A 22,004-nucleotide genomic window follows, 5' to 3' on the forward strand; every position below is an offset into this window, starting at 1 on the left:
ACCACGCTGTTTTTGATACTATTTCTCTGTAGTATAATTTAATGTCTGGTATTGTGAAACCTCCTGTTTCACTTTTTCTACTCAGGATTGTTTTGGCTATTCGAGGTCGCTTGTTCTTCTAGATGAAGTTCATGATTGCCTTCTCTATTTCTAATGAGGAATGTCATTGGGATTTTAATTGGAATTGCATTGAATCTGTATAGTATTTTGATAGAATGGCAATTTTGACAATGTTAATTCTGCCTATCCAAGAACATGGGAGATCTTTACATCTTCAAAGGTTTTCTTCAATTTCTCTCTTTATGTTCTATAGTTTTCATTGTAGAGGTCTTTCACCTCTTTTGTTAGATTAATTCCCAAGGTATTTTTTTTTTTTTTTGAGGCTATTGTGAATGGAGTGGTTTTCCTAATTTCTCTTTCAGAGGATTCATCACTTATGAATACAAATGCATTAGATTTACATGTATTGATTTTATATCCTACTACTTTGCTGAATTCATTTATTAGTTCTAGAAGTTTTCTAGTGGAGTTTTTTGGATCTTCTAAATATATGATCATGTCATCAGTAAATAGTGACAATTTTAGTTCTTCTTTTCCTATTTGTATCCCTTTAATTTCTTTGGTCTGTCTAATTGCTCTGGCAAGTGTTTCAAGGACAATGTTGAATAGAAATGGTGAAAGAGGGCATCCCTGTCTTGTTCCAGTTTTTAGAGGGAATGCTTTCAGTTTTTCTCCATTAAGAATGATGTTGGCTATGGGCTTAGCATAGATAGCCTTTACAATGTTGAGGTATGTTCCTACTATTGCCATTTTTTCTAGTGTTTTAAGCATGAAGGGGTGCTGTATTTTATCAAATGCTTTCTCAGCATCAATTGAAATAATCATGTGATTCTTAACTTTAAGTCTACTGATGTGATTAATTACATTTATTGATTTCTGGATGTTGAACCAACTTTGCATCCCTGGGATAAACCCCACTAATCATGGTGCACTATCTTTTTAATATATTTTTGTATGCAATTGCCAGTATTTTGTTAAGGATTTTTGCATCTATGTTCATCAGGGATATTGGTCTAAAGTTTTCTTTCCTTGATGTGTTTTTGTCTGCTTTTGGTATCACAGTGATACTAGCCTCGTAGAATGAATTTGGAATGGTTTCCTTCTTTTCTATTTCCTGAAATAATTTGAAGAGTATTGGTATCAGTTCTTCTTTAATGATCCTGTAGAATTTGGCTGAGAATCCATCTGGTCCTGGACTTTTCTTGGTTGGTAGGCTTTTGATGGCTTCTTCTATTTCAGTGCTTGAAATTGATCTGTTTAGATTGTGCACGTCTTCCTGATTCAGTTTTGGAGGATCATATGTCTCTAAAAATTTGTCAATGTCTTTGATATTTTCTATTTGTTGGAGTATATATTTTCAAAGTAACTTCTAATTATGTTATGTATTTCAATGGTGTCTATCGTGATCTTTCCTTTTTCATCATGAATTCTAGTAATTTGAGTTTTCTCTCTCCTTCTCTTCATTAGTGTGGCTAGGGGTTTATCAATTTTGTTTACTTTTTCAAAGAACCAACTTTTTGTTTTGTCAATTTCTTGAATTGTTTCTCTTGTTTCAATTTCATTGATTTCAGCTCTGATTTTCATTATTTCCTGTCTTCTACTATTTTCGGTGTTCATCTGTTCTTTTTCTAGGGCTTTGAGGTGTAATGTTAGGTCATTTAGTTGTTGACTTTTTATTTTTTTAATGTATAAACTCAATGCAATGTACTTTCCTCTTAATACTGCGTTCAGAGTGTCCCAGAGATTTTGATATGTTGTGTCATTGTTCTCATTTACCTCTAAGAATTTTTTTTTTATTTCTTCCCTGATGTCTTCTGTTATCATTGCATCATTCAGCAGCATATTATTCAGTCTCCAGGTATATGAGTATTTTTTGTTTGTTATTTTATCATTCATTCTAATTACATTCCATTTTGTTCTGATAGGATGCAAGGTAGCATCCCTAATTTTTTGTATTTACTAATGGCTTTTTTGTGGCATAGCATATGGTCTATTTTGGAGAAGGATCCATGAGCTGCTGAGAAGAAAGTATATTTGCTTGATGATGGATGAAATACTCTTAAATATCCATTAAGTCTAAATCATTGATTGTATTATTTAGTTCTATAGTTTTCTTTGTTCAGTTTTTGTTTGGAAGATCTATCCAGTGGTGAGAGTGGTGTGTTAAAGTCCCTCACTGTTAATGTGTTTTGGTCTATTTGATTCTTAAAATTGAGAAGGGTTTGTCTGATATACGTAGATGCTCCATTGTTTGGGGCATAAATATTTAAAATTGTTATATCTTGCTGTTTTATGCTTCCCTTAAGCAGTATGAAATGTCCTTCTTTATCCCTTCTGACTAACTTAAGTTTGAAGTCCACTTTATCTGATATGAGGATGGAGGCCCTGCTTTTTTACTGGGTCCATGAGCATGGTATGTTTTTCCCCATCCTTTCAGCTTTAGTCTGTGGATGTCTTTTTCTATGAGATGAGTCTCTTAAAGGCAGCTTGTTGTTGGGTCTTTCTTTTTAATCAATCTGCTAGTCTATGTCTTTTGATTATTAAATTTAGGCCATTAACCTTCAAGGTTATTATTGAGATATGATTTGTATTCTTGCTCATTTTGGCTTATTTTCTGTTTTTTACTTGTCCTTTGATTGGCTTTTCCTTTAGTGTAGTTCCTCCCTTTGCTGACTTGTATTGTTGTTTTTCACTTCCTCCTCATGAAATATTTTGCTGAGAGTGTTCTGTAGGGCAGTCTTTCTATTTGTAAATTCTTTTAACTTTTGTTTATCTTGGAAAGATTTTATTTCATTTCAAATCTGAAGGTTAGTTTTGTTGGGTATAGTATTCTTGGTTGGCATCCATGTTCATTCAGAGCTTGAAATATATTGTTCCAGGCCCTTCTTGTTTTTAGAGTCTGGGCTGAGAAATCTGCTGATATACATATTGATTTCCCTTTATGTTTAATCTGACGCTTTTCTCTAGCAGCCTTTAAAATCCTATCTTTATTTTGAATGTGACTTATTTTCATTATAATGTGTCTTGGTGTGGATCTGTTGTAGTTTTGTGCACCTGTTGTTCTGTAAACCTCTTATATTTGATTTTCCATTTCATTTTTCAGGTTTGGGAAATTTTCTGATATTATTTCATTGAACAGGTTGTTCATGCCTTTGGTTTGTATCTCTGTGCCTTCCTTAATCTCAATAATTCTTAAATTTGGTCTTTTCATGATATCCCATAATTCTTGGAGGTTCCATTCATGACTTCTTAACATCTTCTCAGTTTGTTCAACTTTATTTTCAAGATTGAATATTTTGTCTTCATCGTCTGAGATTCTGTCTTCCATGAGGTCTATTCTGTTGGTGATGCTTTCTTTTGATTTTTTAATTTGATTTATAGTTTCTTTCATTTTAATTATTTCTGTTTGGTTTTTTTTTCAGAATCTCTATCTCTTCATTGAAGTGTTCTTTTGCTTCTTGCATCTGCTCTTTTAACTGTCTACTGGAATGGTCATGCATTGCCTGCATTTGCTCTCTTATTTCGTCTTTTGCTTTAAGGATCATTCTAATCCTGCAGATTCTAAACTCTTTTTCTGTCATTTCTACTGCCATGCTGTCATTGGATTCTATCACAATAGCATCTTGGTTTGTTAGGGACACTTTCTTCCCCTGTTTTTTCATATTGTTTCTGTATATTCCCCTCTAGTAGTGAAGATCAGATACTGAAGTTTGCCCCCTGCAGGCTTATTATGACCCGTGCAGTTTTCCACTACCTCTCCTTTGAAGGGGAGATCAATACCAAGAGCATCCAATACAAAGAACATGTAGCCCTGAACCAGACAGCCCCTATAAAGACTTTAACATTTTTAAAATAAACAGAATCAGTTCAATTACTATTTATAATATTTCTAGTTGTGATCAGAGAATGGGGAAAGGGTTTAAAATATAAGTGAGTAAATAGAAGTACCTGTCAAAGGGCCTCCAGTCTCTTGTAGGTGTCTCAGGAAGGGAGCCGCCCTTCCAACGATGATGCTCGCTCACTCAGGAATAATTCAAAATGACTGCACCAACCTCCAAAGAAGCTGGGGAGCCCCAGCAAGGGTGCACTGAGTCAGCACGGAGGCAGGCACAGTGTCCCTCAGCAGTAGGGGGACAGGCGGGCAGGCAGGCTCAGCTATGACCTTGGTGTATGGGGGCAGCCTCAGAGTCGGTGTCCGGCTTGGTGTGGGGGGGCGGGCGGGCTCAGCCAAGGCCTCCGACCTCGGTGTGGGGGGCAGGTGGGCTCCTCAAGTTGCGATTTCTAATCCACTTTCTATGGCTACAATTCCAATATCAGATCAGTTATCCAATCATTTGCTATATTATTCAGATCTTTCCTACATATCCATCACCTGTGGCTAGCTTGGGACCTGCATGGGGGTCAACTCCATAATACAGCTCTCAGTGACTTTGGTATGTTTTTTAAGCTCAAAACTACAGAGTGTTTTTTTCTTTTCTTTTATTAGTAATTAGTTAATACATAATGTTGGGGTTCATTTTGACATAATCATACAAACATGAATTTTAATTCATTACAATTTATTCCCCAGTAGTTCCCTTTTCTCTCCCCTTCTCCCTTCCCCTGTTCCCTTTCCTCTATTCCACTGGTCTTCCTTCTATTTATTAATATATCTTTAAATTAATGCTTTGCAGATATATATATATATGTGTGTGTGTGTGTGTGTGTGTGTGTGTGTATGAAATTACCTGTGGTATATTCATATATGTACATGAAATAGTTTTTAATTTTCTTTTTAACATACACATAATAATCATACACATTTATGGAGCATGGGAATCATGTAGGCAATTTTAGTGATCAAATATGAGAAATTAGTATTTTAATTTCCTTAAACTTTTGTATTGAGAATCTTCAAATACCTTTCTTCTAGTTCTTTATAAAATATATACTCTTTCTGTGTATTTCTCTGAAGTATTCTCTGTGGTAGAATATGAGAACATATTCATCCTATGTAACTGTACTTTGGTATTCATTATCTAACCTCCTCCTCTCCCTCTTTGCCCCATCTTTCCTAGCCTTTAATTATTACTATTCCACTCCTTCTTTGAGGTCAAAATTTTCAGCCTCCATGTGTATTTGTCTTTATGTGTCTGATTTATTTCACTTAACTTAATATCCTGGAATTTCATCCAATTTGCCACAGTGACAGAGTTTAATTCTTTTATGGTTGAATAATATTGTGTTGTGTATATACACCATGTTTTCTTCATCCATTAATTTGCTGATGGACACCTTGGTTGATTCCATATCTTGACTACCTTGGATAGTGTGGGGAACTTGGGAATGCAGAAATCTCTTTGATAGACCCTCCTGTTTGCAACCCAGAGACAAGTCCCAGCATTCATGCATATCTGTGCAGGATCACCTCTTCAACTCCCACCTCTTTTTGATTTCTCTAACACTTTACTCTTACACCTCTAGATAGTTGACTTTGACTTCCTCATAATGTGCAGTTTCCATGACTGAGTCTGTATCCAGGACCAAGATTCAGGAGGACAGAAAGGACAGTGGCAATTTTCCCCATGCTCTTCAGATCATAGTTCCTCTGGTGAAATATTCCCCTCCTTGAGAGTTTTAGGCACCTGGCCAGTCATCACTATTGCCCTTGTCACTGCTTCTCTACCAAAGGATGGACCAAGGTGTGGGACAGGAGAGATGAGAAGAAAAGGAAAATAGAAGGAGATGCTCCTCACTCTCTGGCCCACACAGCTGACCAGCAAGAGAGAGTTCTATTGGGGCTCTACTGTAGGCATCCAGTGGACAGTTCCAGGTTCTGGGGTGCTTTTGAATCCAGGTCAAGTGACACCAAGGAAGAAACATTAGAAACTTCAGATTCTGATCTCCTTCTCAATCTGACTGCCATCCGTTACTTTTCAGAATCCACAGATAATGTCTCCATGTATTCTGCCTGGGTTTTGTTGCTACATCTCTCCATGGGGAAGAGAGAGTGGAGTGTGCTTATTCCAACTTTCTGGAACTGGAACTCCTTGACATGAGATATATTTTGAAATTGAGCTAAGAAATTTTGCTGGCAGATTGGCTATCACCTATGAAAGATAGGGCATTCCAGGATAACTCTAAAAGTTTTGGATACAAACAAAATAAAATTGGATAAAGGACTGAGGTAGAAAATCCCTGCTAGGAATACAGCTCTATCTCCACAGCTAACACCATACAACTTAACAGACCTGAATTGGCACCTCCTGTATCTCAGCCACAATCTTTGATGGAACGCTACATGTCGTTAATGCTTAGGGAAAGATGTAATGAGACTCATGCTAAAAGCAAGAATATAAACAAAGCAAAGCAAGGAACAAGAGGGTCCATACCATCAACTACAGGTGACCAGGTACTTAAGTCTCTAGGAATATAGAATACTCTTTGGGGGGGAAAAAGGAAGGGGCATACCATAGAAAGTGTTTCCATCATAAATCAAACTATTCTAAAACTGAAGTTCCTGGATTAGAAAAATCTGTACTTGAGTAAATTAAGTTCTCTGTTCTTGGTAAAAATGAGAGATAAGGAGAGTAAAGCATTTTCCCAAAACTGGTTCCAAGAACTGTGAAATTCATGTGCATTACAAGACACACATAGTCACTTCTAAATGCAGTAACTGAATACCCTTAATATCCTTATTTAGGACAGTGAAATACATTTCTCTTCCAATCAGTACTATTTATCAATCTTAAAGCAGAATAGAACTGGAGAAAGGGAAGGAAGAAAGGCAGAATGGATTTAAGTTGCTACATATAAGCCAACTGAGAAAATCACTTCTAAGATATTTTCATTTAAAAAGAAGAGCTGTCTTATGGTGTGCTAACCATTGAAGTATTACATAATATGATTTTCTGGTATTTCTGCATGTATTTAAAAGGTTGTTCTATCCTTTTCCTCATGATATCCTTCAGAATAGGGTTATTACACTGAGGCTAAGAGGTTGCATGTGGGGCCAATTCTTATATTCAGGATACACAGTTAAATTCCTCGAATATTTTTTTCATGTATTTGTTGGCCATTTGTATTACTTCTTTTGAGAAATGTCTATTTAGTTCTTTTAACCATTTATTGATTGGATAGCTTAGTGTTTGGGGGGGAGGGCATGGAGGTTTTTAATTTTTGAGTTCTTTATAAATTCTGGATATTAATCCCTTGTCAAAAGAGTAACTAGTAAATATTTTCTCCCATTCTGCAGGCTCTCTCTTCACACTCCTAATTTCTTTCTCCCATTCTGCAGGCTCTCTCTTCACACTCCTAATTTCTTCCTTTGATATGCAGAAGCTTTTTAATTAGATGGTATCCTGTTTATTGATTCTTGGTTTTATTTTTTGAGCTTAGGAGTTTTTTTAGGGAAGTCAGTGCCTGTACCCGATATATTGGCATGTTATTCTGTTTTCTTAAGGCAGTTTCAATGTTTCTGATCTAATTCCTAACTTTTTGATCCACTTTGAGTTGATTTTTGTGCAAGGTGTGAGATAGAGATCTAGGTTCATTCTCCTACATATGCATATAGACATTTCTTAAAAGAAGAAACACAAATGGCCAATAAATATATGGAAAAATGTTTAACATCCTTAGAAATAAGGGAAATGCAATCCAAACTACCCTGAGATTTCATCTCACTCCAGTTAGAATGACAATCATCAAGAATATAAATAACAATAATTACTAGTGCGAGTGTGGAGGAAATAATACACTTATATATTGTTGGTGGGACTGAAAAGTAGAGCCACCACTTTGGAAAATGGTGTGGGGATTTCTCAAAAGGCTAGGAATGGAATTACCATATGACCCTGCTATTCCACACCTTATTTATCCCAAAGAACTAAAATTAGTATACTACAGTGATACATGCATAGCAATGTTTATAGCAGCACAATTCACAGTAGAACCATGAGCAGATGAATGGATAAAGGAAACATTCCTAATGGAGTTTTACTCAGCCTTACAGAAGAACAAAAATGTGTCATTCACTGGTAAATGGACAGAACTGGAGATTATTATGCTGAGTGAAATAAACCAGACTCAGAAAGTCAAAGGCTGAAGGTTTTCTTTCATATGTGAAAACTAGAGAAAGAAAAAAAAATGAATGAAAAAAAAAAGGCAGGGAGGAATCTCATGAGAATAGATGGGAGGCTAGCAGAGGAAGGGGACTGAGGGAGGGGGAGGAGGCATGGAAGGAACTGGGGACGTAAACCCACCAAATTATGCTATGTCCATATATGATTACACCACAGTGAATCCTTCTTTTATATAAATTTTAATGTACCAATTAAAATATTAATGAAAATAGAGGGGAAATCAGTGGAGTAGAGCAACCAGATCAGGAAGAGGGAGGATGGCAGGGGAAAGTAATGTACCAGAAAATGTTATGTGCATATGAAATTTTACATTATGTGCCTATAAAATACAGCATAATGAATTCCACTACTATAAATTGTAGTGCATCAATAAAAATAAATTAGAAAACAAATCTCTCATGCTTAAATGCTAAAAAAAAGCTGTGATTACCTCTCATTTTTCCATCATTTTCATAAAAAAGATTTATGAAAACACTTTCAGAGTTATTTAAATAAGATGCAGTGCGATAAAACATGAGTTTTGATACCAAATCCTCTGCCAGCTCATCTTCCATCCAGAGGGTCTTCCAGGAAGTAAGCCATTCCTTGAAGACAGAGATGTTAGTGTGATTATATTCACTGCTTTGCCCCCAGAATACAGAACAGCATTTGAGTTTTGATTTTTATCAAAACAGAAACAGTTTATTTATGAAAACTAGCACATTCTGTTTTTATATACCTTGGTTGCTTTGGAAAACTATATATGCTTATTGTAAATAAAACTAACACAAGATATAAATAAAATTCACAAAGTAAAATGTAATCCAATCCCTGAGTTGCTACCATTTTGACAAAGTTACTTCAAAACAGATACTGAACCACAAGTGCACCTAGTGATAAGGTACGGAACTTTACACCAGTAGCTGTATGTTGTTTTATAACCTACTTTTTAAATTCCATATTATATTGCAAACACTTTCTACAACAATAAGTAAAGATGAATATCTTTTAAATGCAATCATAAAATGAGTGTACCATGGAACATAAAATTGAAAATCTGTATATAACTGGCATTAAATATGAAACAGTAAAATTGCAAGCTAATGAAACCAGTGTCACTGCACAGAAAACATTATTGCACACAATGATGTTTCTCACTCTTTTTCATTATCCTTGCAAAAAAAAAAAGAAATATTAAAAAAAAATTAAAACCACTTTCACTGTGATACAAACAAATCCAGCCCTCAAGCAGAATACCTGGGAAAGTTGATCAGAGAATTCAAAAGGCCCAAGTTGCAGTGAAACATAAAAATGAACACTAACACATCTTAATGGGAGCACAAAATCAATCAGGAATGGCAAACAGTTTATCAAGTGGATTAGAGGAATCCATACCACCTTGATGATGAACTTGATAATGACTCTGGATGGATTCTAAATAAATTTGGACACAAACATATCATACAAGGGCAGTTGATTGACATTGATTAAAAGCTTATGAGGGGAAATATGAACAAACTAAAGCATACAGGAAGACTGGTAAATCAGGAAGTGCTGTGCATCTGGCAAAATGCAACTTGAAGGCAAGAAAGATGTGTATACACACTCCAGCTCAACCGTGAGTAAGTAACCCAACTTCTATGAATAACTTCAATAACGTTTTAATTTTTTTATTGGTGCATATTAATTATACAGAATGGTAAGTTTCATTGTGGTATATTCAAACATACATTAAAACATAATTTGATCACCACGTTCACTCCCCAATACCTCTCCCACCTTCTTCCCTCCCTCTCCCTAATCATCCTCCTCTACCCTAATGAACTCCCTTCTACTTTTATGGCATTGCTGTTTCCCCCCATTTTATTTTCCTCTAGCTTCCAATTTTTTAAAAGTAAAACCATGTCAATTTCTTATGAGAACTCTATGTGACCTTGCTTATCCAATGATTAGCACAATGGCTAACATTAAGTCAATATTCAGTCATTTTGGGGGGAAGTTCACCTGACATACTGTGTAGGAATTTATTTCAGAATTTATAGTATATTATAGTTTATTACATATAATCATGCTCACATTAATTTTATCATGAACCAGTTCTGCATACTTCCATGATTTGACTGAAGTCATTCCTAATTTCATTTGCTCTATTCTCAGTGTCCCAAGCTATAGATTCTTCCAATATTATCATAGGATAGAAAACGTAAGTGAACCAGCAGTCACTAAAGTGATCAGTATTCTGGTGTCCAGAGTTGGATGCTGATGTTTTAACACAAGAATTGTACTCATCATAGATACTCAGCATGCCCAGCTGAAGCAAGCTCTCTCTGAAGCACAGGTGAGGAAGAGAGAGGTTGCTCTTCTATGCTCTGAAGTTGAACCCATTAAGAAGAATTTGAACTGTTATATAATCATTTGTTTGGCAATACTTTGAAGCATGGATAGATTAGGCAGGAATTCAAATACTCTAATCAGTTCTCTGCAGAAATTTTTGATGATCTCTCATGTTTCATCATGACAATATTAATTCTGAGAGTGGCTTATTATTTCTTTCCCCCCTGTGCCTGTGTCATCCATCCACAATTGCTCATTTCTTCCAGAGATTCTTTACAGCATTTTTCATCTCTGCATTTCTCAGGGTATAAATCAGGGGATTGAACATGGGTGTCAAAATACAATAAAACACAGCCACTATTTTGTCTATGGACAAAGTGGATGATGGGCGCATGTAAATAAATATACAGGGCACAAAGAACAAGGCCACCACCGTGAAGTGGGCCCCACAGGTGGAGAGGGCTTTGCGTCTCCCCTCTGCACTCTGGGACCTCAAGGAGCGCAGGATCACCACGTAGGAGGCAGCCAGCATGAGGAAGTTCAGCAGGCAGATCACACCACTATTGGCCACCACCAGCAGACCAATGGCACCTGTGTTGGTGCAGGCCAGCTCCAGCAAAGGGTACAAGTCACACACAAAGTGATCGATCACATTGGGCCCACAGAAGGGCAGCCGAAGGACCAGGAGGAGCTGCACTGAGGAATGCAGGAAGCCCCCCAGCCAAGCCACCCCCACCAGCATGGTGCAGAGCTGCCTGGTCATGAGGGTTGTGTAGTGCAGAGGTTTGCAGATGGCCACATAGCGGTCATAGGCCATCACTGTGAGCAGGATAATCTCAGTTCCTCCCAATAAATGAGCAACAAAAAACTGAGTCAAGCAGCCCTCAAAAGAGAAGGCCCTGCCTTCATACAAGGAGTCAGCAATGAGTTTGGGGGTCATACATGAGGAATAGCAAGTGTCGATAAAGGACAAACATGAGAGGAAAAAGTACATAGGGGAGCCCAAGGAGGGGCTGAAGATAATGGTGATCATGATAAGTAGGTTGCCCCCAACAGACACCAGGTAGACAAGCAAAAAGAGCACAAATAAAAATCTCTGCACCTCAGGATTTTGTGAGAGTCCCAACATGAAAAATTCTGTGATGTTTCGGTGACTATCCATGGATCCGGAGCTGCAAAAAGAAATTTCCATGAAAGTTTTATTACATCTCTTTAGAGACATTTCAAAATCCTGGGGAAATCAGGATTTGTGGAATACAATGAACCTAAACCCTGAATCCCCAAGACCCACAAATAGTGCCAATCATGTTCTACATTTCTAATTAGTGATTTTGATTGAAAACATAAGTAATAGACAAAATGAATAATTTTCAAAATATTGCATCTCTTGCTTTTTGACAAATAAAAAGCAATACTTTTTAAAATTAGCCTTTTTCAGATTGAAGATTTCTTCACGGAGTTTCTATAATGGTGTTCTGCAACATAATGCAGTGATTATAGTTTATGGCACTCTGTTATATGTTTCATGAAGATTTAGAAAACAAGACATTCAAGGTTCCAAGTATAAAGAAATAATAAGAGGGAAATGCTAATTGCCCTGACTTGATCAGTGCATGTTGTGCGCCTGTGCTGAAATATCACACTGAAGCTCATTGACATGTCCCATTACATTCCATGTTAATCAAAAGATCCTGAACAATTTATAAAAAGGCAAAAAAATCACATTGTACCCCATAATTATGCATATTTATTATTTTCAGTTCACATGCAATTTTTAAATTATGTATTTTTCATTAAAATAGTCAATTGTAGGAAAATACTTTCCCTAAGAATTTTATGCAATTTCTTGTCAGCACTAGATTTAGGTGAATTAGCAAAATAAGATGAGGCTTCAACAACATCATAACTGATCTCTTCTACCTTGTGTCTCAAACACATGATCAATAGTTCACATGGCTGCCACAGTGAAATTCCTAGGAGTTGATCATTCAATCATTACCCAGTTTGAAGTCTTCCCAAGGTTCCTCTTTACTTGCAGTTTTTCATATTTTCAAAACTATAATTACCAAATAAAATAAATAAAAACACTAAGAGTGCAAAATGCATCTTATTGTTTTAAAGGTGCAAAAGCAAGACATATAAACACATTCACTGTTAAATAGTTGTATTGTAAGGTAATGCCATTTACAAACATTTAAATAGAAAAATGATTTATAAATCAATTTATAAAAGATCAAAAAATCAATGTTTTATACCAACTTTAAACATAAATAACTAAAAGGGGAAAAGTGGTCCTCTATCCTTCTGTTTTCACTTCAAAATCTATGTCTTCTGCTTCCTTGCTCCTTGGAGAAAACATTGTGTTGTAAGGCTGCCATCTTTTTGGACAAGGACAAACATCAAGATTGTCCTTAATGTAACCTCTTTTCGTACAAGTCTGTGTGGAAGGAAAACCAACTTCCCAGAAATTCTCTGGTGTGTTGGGTGGAATGTAGCTAATTGTTGTCTTGAGTATGAAGCTAACCAGAGAGAGACTAGCTTACAAAATTTTCCTCATACTGAGGTAGTTTGGAAGAAGAGAGAAGAAAGTTGCTTGGGCACACAAGTAAAGAATGTGAAATTGGTTATGCAGATATGCCAGCAGAAGAAAGAGGAAAGAAATTAGCTTCATGCTCTGTACCTTCTTTCGAATAAAATCCAAGCATTTTATTCTCATTACAAGGACCACACTGACCCATCCCCCTTGTCCTTCAGGTCCCGTCTCTGACACTGCTGTGTGCCTTAGCCATATAGCCTACTCTAACTCCTTGGTCAAGCCAGGCTCACTTTCAACTCCTTGCCTTCCACATGCTACTCCCGTGATCTCACACAGCCTCTCTTACTCTGCAAGCTTACTCTTATACATCCTGCAAAAACAGACTCAAATATCATTCATCTCCAAAAGGAATATGATCTCTTCCCCTACAGGGCTCTGTTCTAAGACCTTCCACTGCACTCCCAACATCTGCAGATTGTATCTGCATCCTAACTCTTTGCACACTATCTTGTATTGTTCTACTTCCACCTACCTTACACTTGCAATATCTTGAAAGTAGGAGTTCTGCATATTTAATATGCAGAGCCTAGAGAGTGTCTAATGAAATACACTGAATAAATTAAAACTAAAATCCAAAAACATAAGAAAATTGCAATAATTGAACCTAGAGCAGTGGATAACTTTGTTTTTGCTGATTGTTCCTTTATTTAAAATAAGAATTTATATTTATAAAGAATTTTAAAAGTTAAATGATTCTATAAGACTTGTAATGAAAACAAGCAGTACAGTGTTCCTCCTTTGCTACCCCCAATTCCCATTAAAAGGCAACATTTTTTTTTTCCATTTCTTAACTGTCTGCTGTCAGTACAGGCTTCAGTCTTCCTAAAGAACATCCTTGTACTGCTGCTATTGGGAGGTTGCTCAGTTTTGTTTCTTTGGCTTCCTCCTGTGAGATATGAAGATTAAATTCTCTTATAATCCACCCCATTCCCCACCACAAACACATTCTTATAAATTCTTCTACCCCATGTCTCCTTGTGTGATTATATTATTCTACAACTCTTGGTTAACTCAACATGACCATACAGCAGACAATGATTACACTTCCTCTCCTGTAAGTTTTTCTGGAATTAATAATCAAGTTGATACCTTCTCACTGGAATTTTTATTCCATTCTAACAGGAAAGACATCTAGAAGTAACAGGATTCTTAACAGGTCTTCTGGTTCATTCTTCTACATCATCCGGTCTTCCTTCCCCTTCTTGGAATCATGCACAGGATAAATGCCTAGATACGGTTAAAAGACATCCCTACAGGGAGAAAATAGATGTAGTGAGAAACTGCAGCTCCATAGTCTCTTCTCTGAATTGGAAATCTATCAAAATCTAAGTGACCTGGGTTCAAAGAATTTCATCCACCTATGGGCTACTGGGGACCTCTTGAACCATCTCTCTTGATTTTCTTTTCTAAAAAGTCATTAAGGAAAGAGATTCATACGATAATCTGATACAAATGTCTTTGGTTTGAAAAATGTTAAAATTTTGATCTGGAAAAATTAAGTAGCTGGTCCAAGTTGTAGGAAACACTCCAAGACTTCTGACTTCTCAGCCTGAAGCCCCTCGGACTTGACAGTGTTTCCTCTTGGACCCAGACTGCTCAGCCCACAGAGAGCACAAAAGGAACAGAAGAGAAGGCAAAGTTGCTGGCTTCACACTGGGAAATGTGAACTTCTCAGGAAGAGAGGGAAGAGAGGATGACAATGAAAACTACCTATGATTATTGGACATAGTTTAGAAACATTTAAAAGGAAGAATATTTTTACTTAGTTCTGCCATCCAAAAAAGAAAGCAGACAGCTTCCTAATGTATGTTTTCAACCTCTGCAATTACTAGTTTATTAGTTTCATTGAGCACTCAGATGCTCAGTATTCCTCTTGAAATAATATTAAAAAATGCAAATGGAAAGAGTCCAAGTCAAAATTATATAACAAAACATCACTCCATCACAAAAGCATGTAAAATTACAAGAACACTATTTTAAAACACTGGCACTTTAAGAGAATGATAGAATGTATCCTAATGTATTTTTCATCTATACTTTTTCCATATAGGGATCTTTGTTCATTTCTCATTTATACTTTGTAAATCATACCATGTATTTAATGCTATCCTGATTAGTATTATGATGTAAACATTTGTTTAATGCTACTGATTTTGAACAGCTTCTTATGCTTTTCTATCCAGTATAGTACCTCCTTTAGATACTACTGATGCTAAAAGGACCTTAATGTATAATCAGTAGTTCCTAATCTCAGCCTCTGAGATGCCAACTCTTTAGGTTTCTTGACAAAGCAGCTGTTAGAACTGGTAGAGAAATTTTTATGCCTTGTAATTGTTCTAATTGAATGTATAACTCGGGACTTTATTATGCATCATGTTATTTCATCACTAAAGTGAGACTAAAAGCAGGTTTATTTTCCCTTCATAGATGATAAAATTAACTCCCCATTTTCATCAAAATTAGCCTCTATCCCAAAGCTCATAAGTAGAAAAACAGGACTTGACCTAAAAGAAAAAGATTGTTCCTCTCCTCATAACAGTCCTGAGACCCAATGTGCAATTTTCCACCTTAAGCAATAAATACTCCAATGTTCTACAGAGGCCAATTGGGTGTCCCATAGTTTATTTTCATTCTGACCCTAACTACTGACAGGTAGTTAGCATAGAACCCCCAAGTAAAGGGCTCAGTCCCTCAAATCTACCTCTAACTCCACACCCCAAGAATAAGTAGTGTGTTCCCAGGTTGCCTGCATTTCTGTCTAACTTGGCTGCAAATCAGGGGTTCCCACAAAGCCCTCCTCATTGTTAATGGACTTTAACTGCTCACAGAACTCAGGGAAACACTTTATTTATGACTGCTGATTCATTACAATGGATAAAAATGAAGAACCAAATACAGAAATGCAGGGGTGGGGGCAGCCTTTGAAGGTAGTGCCTTTCCATTGTCATTTCAGCGTGACTTTTCTCTTTCCCTTTTATTCGTAACTCTTCCAAATTGTCTATAACCAACCACAGAGTTGGTTAAACTATTTAAAACTAAATCTTGTTTGGTTGAGTAATGTCTTCTCAATGAACAGAAGTTTTTTTGAAACCCTCACCAAAAGGTGATTTTCCAGGATTTCAATATAACTAGGAGACAGCAATCATCTGTTTGAAGCCCTGACACATCACATGATTCAGGATCCTGGAGAGTTGGACCTGGTGAGAAAATTCAAGGAATACAGATAGGCTTTTTTTTTTTATAGAGAGAAAACCAACATGTGTTAATATTTGACATGTTTCAGGCTTTGTGCTAAGCTCCTTATTTTTTCCATTTAAAAGCACTCTATTGAGTACAATTCACAGCAACATGATTTCTCAAAGCCACTGTAGGAAAGATCAAAAGAATACTATTAAATCATGCACAAGCCCACAACTGTATGGCTTAAAGATTTTATAAGAAATTTTAATCTAACATGTTTATTTTTTCCAAGATTAGACATACTATTGAGATTCATAATCAATTGGCCGTAAGTATATGAAACCTATTCTAGGTGAAGAAACACATTTTCAAAATGCTCTAACAGGGAAAATATTTTAAACAAATAAATACACACTTAGAGGTGGATGCCTTTGGACAAGAAAATGAAAATGTTCAGATGCTTTTTTTTGGAAGAAAACAACATGATAGAGCACCACTGTGTAAAAGAAAAGTCTTGCAATATCCTACCAAGCATACACTGAAGTTCTATTCATTAAAATATAAATGCTGTGTAGGTAAGATTTTGTTGGGTGCCAGTTGAAACACACCAGTTTTTCTCATAATGCTGAATCATCATACTGTATTTTACAAAATCCTCATTCTTATTTAAGAAAATGACTTAGAAAATGTTATCAACATGCAAAATATTTGCCAAATACAAGGTGTACCATCAATCTAATATAATTTTAAAACACAGAATGCTAACTTAGAAATTCCAAACAATTTTGAAAAGAGTGTCTATTTTAACAAACTTTTAAAATATAGCACTGAATTTGAGGCAACTTAACGTACAGACTCTTTAAATGATTATTTCATAGAATTTCCACAACAATCTTTAAAGAGATACATGTCACCTTTATGATGAAGAAGCTATGTCAAGAGAAGATAAGTAGCATGCTCCAACTTACTTCCAATGACCAGTAAGCAGTGGTATTTGGACTTGAGTGGAAGCCATCTGAATATACCTAAGCGAATAACCCAAGCATACTAAATTTTCAGTTGTAGTCATCTGGGAATGATAATAATATTCCTTCAAAAGAGTGGATGCTCACTCTGGATAAATAGATTTGGGGGCCATATGATCATTAAATCAGAACATTCATGACTGGGACCCAGGATCCACAGATGGATCCAATTGCTATTAGGGACCCACCAGTCCCAAAGAATACCCTGATCTCTTTTAAGAATGCAAATGGAGGCCAGGCATGGTGGCACATGCCTGAAATCCCAGTGGCTTGGGCAGATGAAGTTGGAGGATTGTGAGTTAAAAACCAACCTCAGCAACTTAGCAAGGCCTTAAGCAAGCTGGTGTAGACCCTGTCTCTAAATAAAATATAAAAGGGGAGGAGACTGGGGATGTGGCTCAGTGGTTAAGTGCCTCTGGGTTTGATCATTAGTATCGAAAGAAAGAAAGAAAGAAAGAAGAAAGAAAGAAAGAAAGAAAGAAAGAAAGAAAGATGGAGAAGAGTGCTCATGCAAAATTGCCCTTTTCTGTTTTATTATGGAAAGGACTTGAGCCTAGATCAAAAACAAAAACAAAAATCACTCACATCTTAATCCAAATGAGTGTTCCAATACATACATTGTGCTTAGTGCTGGGACAGAGCTTTACCAAAGGAGCTGAATGATCATAAGAGGAGTCCCACCTGACACAATGCAAAGAGCGGGGAGCCACTCCAAATCTACTCACAAATGCTAAACTCAGCTCTGCGTGCACTCTGCTGCTGCATAACCATTACCTGTGTCCATTGAAATCAACCCCAGCTGGACCCTGGTTGATAGCTCCTTGAACCGTCCACCACGCTATGTTCTCTACCCCACCCCAGTCCTCCTAATCTTGAATCTCCTTTACTTAGAGTTCTGACATGCCCTTCTCTACCTCTAAACTCTGACTCCTGACATCAAAAATTGCCATTTAGGACTTAAAAACTTCAAATATGTGGAACCACTGCTGATGCTTCCAGTACTCACCTATAATCTTGACAGTCAAAAACAAAGAAAGCCAAAAGAAGATTCTTTACAGCATGTTACAGAGTTGTTATTGAATTGCCAGTTACATTCATTATTAGTAATTTTTTAAGGGTCAATTAGTATTATTTTTATTTCTATTTTACAAAGGAAGAAACAGATACATAGAGAGATAAAATAATTTGCCCATTGATATCATAACTAGTCCACAGTGAAAAGGGGATTCTCCTACTCCAACTTTCACAATATCACAGTCTGCTAAATTGACTCACCTAAATCATTTCCCTGAATTAGGCAACAATACCTCTGTAATCTGAACAATATTGTACCTTAGCAAGATGTCAGTAACACCCAGCACAAAAGCCCGAATGGCAATCACTGTTAGTATTTTTTAAAGGTAGTATCTTTTGGAGAAAGAACTTCAGAAATTTTTACATTGTCTGCTTTCTTGTATTCTTACAAAATTAAAGAGAGCTGACCCAGGATGATTGAATAAACCATACAAAGAAATATATCCTAATTCCAATGGGTAGAAGACATACTACGCTGGATTGGGACTTTCAATTTCTGGGCCTGATGGCATGTCCTCAGAGCTATTGGACTTGGGAATCTCAATTAGACATCAAACCATGGAAGTCCCAACTCCCCCATTCAGCCAGTTTGACCTTCAGATTCATTTGTAAAATCAAAATTCCAAAATGTAGTCTACCTGCCTCTGAAGCATGTTGAAAAGATCAGGTGAGAAAATATATGAACAAACTGTGGACACCATAAAATTCTAGGAAAAATAGTAAGTTTTTTTTTTAATTTGTCTCTTTTCTCAATTCAAATTCTATATCAAGTATATAATGTGACTTTGGACACTTTAATTTAAATTCAGCAGAGAAAATAGTGCCATAACAAAGAGTCAAACTGGTTATTTCATTCCCTTTAATGTTGGAAACAGTAGAAAATTTAAACTTAACAGAAAAGATGTCATATTGAAAAAAACTTACTTGTCCAGCCAAGTTGAAAGATTTGAATAAGGTATGGTTTTATTCTCTTGCTAAGACATTTTCTCTAGGGAAAAAGTCTGAAGTATTGCAAATTTCTGAAGTGCCTGTTGACATTTTGGATTCTGCCTAACAGGGTGGTTCTCAATATGCCACATGTTACAAACACCACAGCACCAAACTCACCTGATGTGGTTGTACATCTTGTTCTGCACCTTGCTGGCTCCCTGGAGTCAGAGAGAGAGAAGAGGAGAAGTGGAGGAGATGGCTACTCTGTCTCCTTGATGATCCCAGCTCTATCTATCCCTGGTGTATGGACACTTGGATGAAGTCACTGAATATGTGATCCAACCAGACTGGGAACACCTTAGCCCCATTTTCCTTCCTGCCCCCAAAACTAGAATAAGTTCAAAGTGTCTTCCCTGCATGTCTGAGCTGGAAAGTGAGCTCTGAAAGGGACCAACCCTCTCTGCCTCCCAAGCTGGGAGAAGTTGGCACTGGACCAGTAATTTAAATATCATAGTCCTCTGAGAGCTGCCACCAGGTCTACTGAGTGTGGTCCAGGGCCAGGGTGTGGAATCACAGAGAGGTGGATGAAGGAGGACACGAATGCAGAGGCAGTGGCCCCAGGTTTTCCAGCTTTCCAGGGTCACACTTTTACAGTACAAATAAACCAATCCAACACTCAATTTTGGGGCTTCTGGTATTTCCCTTTGGGGAAATCATTTAACCTGTAACCCTCTGTGCCTCCTTCCCTCATCTATAAAATCAGGCTATAAATAGTGCCTTCTTCTTAAGGTCATTACGAACAAAAAATGAGATGTATGTAAAAGGCTCAGAAAAATGCCTGGCACACGGAAACTGGTGTGTAAGTGTTTGCTGTCACTACTGCTCTCATCAGCACCATCCTCGTTATCACTGTCTATGCCACTATTCCCTGACCATGCGCCCTTGACCTCATCACCACTTCTCTGGGCCGCTCCAATCCTCCCCTCTGTCCCTTCAGTATATGGACCCTTGGCTGAAGTAGATGACTCATGTATATCATAAAGTATAATAAAAAGAAAATCCTGAATTTTAACCTCAGACATTGGTATTCCCCATGTCCATCAAGTAGCCAAGAGTCCCCTTATTCAACATCCTTGTGATCCTTTTACTCATTCTCTATTCTCATTTGTCATTCTCCATTTCCTAATAAGGTGTAAAATTCTTTACATTTAAATAGATATCTAGCACATTCATCTTCTACCTCCCTTTTTGGGTTAAGCTACTACTGGTGTATGAAATCTTTTATTTCAATTCAGGGTGAAACTCATTTCAGATACTAAGATACCTATCATCCAGTTTACAAAAGTACATAGTACTTTTTTCATACTATTCACACAGGATCAATTTGAGAAATCCTCAAGAATTCAGATCCATCTAAAAACATAAATGATACCACAAAAATATACAAATATCTTAAGATTTCACAACTCAGTGGAATTCAGGCATTTAATGTTTATTACAATGGAAAAGTTAAATAAATCCAAGGTTCTGTCAACCTTTCCAGGTAATATAATAAACCGCCACATGAAGCACATGGAGTCTACAAACAATGTGACAGAGTTTGTTCTTCAGGGACTTACACAAAACCCAAAGATGCAGAAAATTATATTTGTTGTTTCTGCTCATCTACATCATCCCTATGGCAGGAAATTTGCTTATAGTGATAACCATCATTGCCAGCTCACTCTTGGGCTCCCCCATGTACTTTTTCCTGACCTATTTCTCCTTTATTGATGCCTGCTATGCATCTGCCAGTACTCCTAAACTGATCTTGGATTCACTCCATGAAAAGAAGACCATCCGATTTAATGGATGCATGGCCCAAGTCTTTGGGGAACATTTCTTTACAGGTGCTGAGATTATTCTGCTCACAGTGATGGCCTATGACCGCTATGTGCGAACCCTTGCACTATGCAACCATCATGAACTGGAGAGTGTGCAGTGGGAATGTCCTGGGTGGGAGGCTTTCTCCATGCAACCATCCAGCTGCTCTTCATCTTCCCACTACCCTTCTGTGGCCCTAATGTCATAGATCACTTTATGTGTGATCTGAACCCTTTGCTCAATCTGGCCTGCACTGATACCCACACTCTGGGGCTCTTTGTTGCTGCCAACAGTGGGTTCACGTGCCTGTTAAACTTCCTCCTCCTGCTGATCTCCTATGTGGTCATTCTGCACTCCCTAACGACATACAGCATGGAGGGCAGGCACAAGGCCCTGTCCACCTGTGTCTCCCACATTACAGTGGTAATTTTATTATTTGTTCCCTGCATATTTGTGTACATGAGACCTCCAACTAACTTATCCATTGATAAAGCAGTTGCTGATTCCATACCATAATAACACCCATGTTAAATCCTGTGATCTGCACTTTGAGAAATACTCCAATGGAAAGTGCCATTAAAAAATTGTTTAGCAGAAAAATTATTTAATAAATAAATGTGCCTAAATCCCAACATTGATTCGAGAGAGGAAAGGATGAATGAATATTTTGTAATATCTCAGCAAAATATGTCGGAAGGTCATGAAAAATAACTGTTATTCATAAACTCTGCTTTGAAAGAAGTAGAAATAGGTTCAGAAAATGGAGACAACCTAACCCAGGACAATTTATACATATTACAAGTTTCTACCAAATCTGGCTGTTTTTTTCTAACTTTATCTATT

At 36.9% G+C, this 22,004-nt stretch overlaps 1 protein-coding gene and 1 pseudogene across 1 annotated transcript; one reads left to right on the top strand and one right to left on the bottom strand.

Annotated features, from left to right (window-relative positions):
- Positions 1–10,746: 10,746 nt before the first annotated feature.
- On the bottom strand, positions 10,747–11,655 carry LOC124960180 (olfactory receptor 140-like). Its single transcript, XM_047518759.1, has one exon. It carries the CDS (start codon positions 11,653–11,655, stop codon positions 10,747–10,749), a length of 909 nt encoding a protein of 302 aa, XP_047374715.1.
- Positions 11,656–20,861: 9,206 nt separating this feature from the next.
- On the top strand, positions 20,862–21,757 carry LOC124959343 (olfactory receptor 4C13-like; annotated as a pseudogene).
- The last annotated feature ends 247 nt before the right edge of the window (positions 21,758–22,004 follow it).

Source organism: Sciurus carolinensis, chromosome 11 (genome assembly GCF_902686445.1).
Source record: "Sciurus carolinensis chromosome 11, mSciCar1.2, whole genome shotgun sequence".
NCBI lineage: Eukaryota > Metazoa > Chordata > Mammalia > Rodentia > Sciuridae > Sciurus > Sciurus carolinensis.

What these genes read in the sequence shown, in the direction of transcription:
- LOC124960180 (XM_047518759.1), bottom strand. Translation starts at nt 11,655, where the DNA reads ATGGATAGTCACCGAAACATCACAGAATTTTTCATGTTGGGACTCTCA.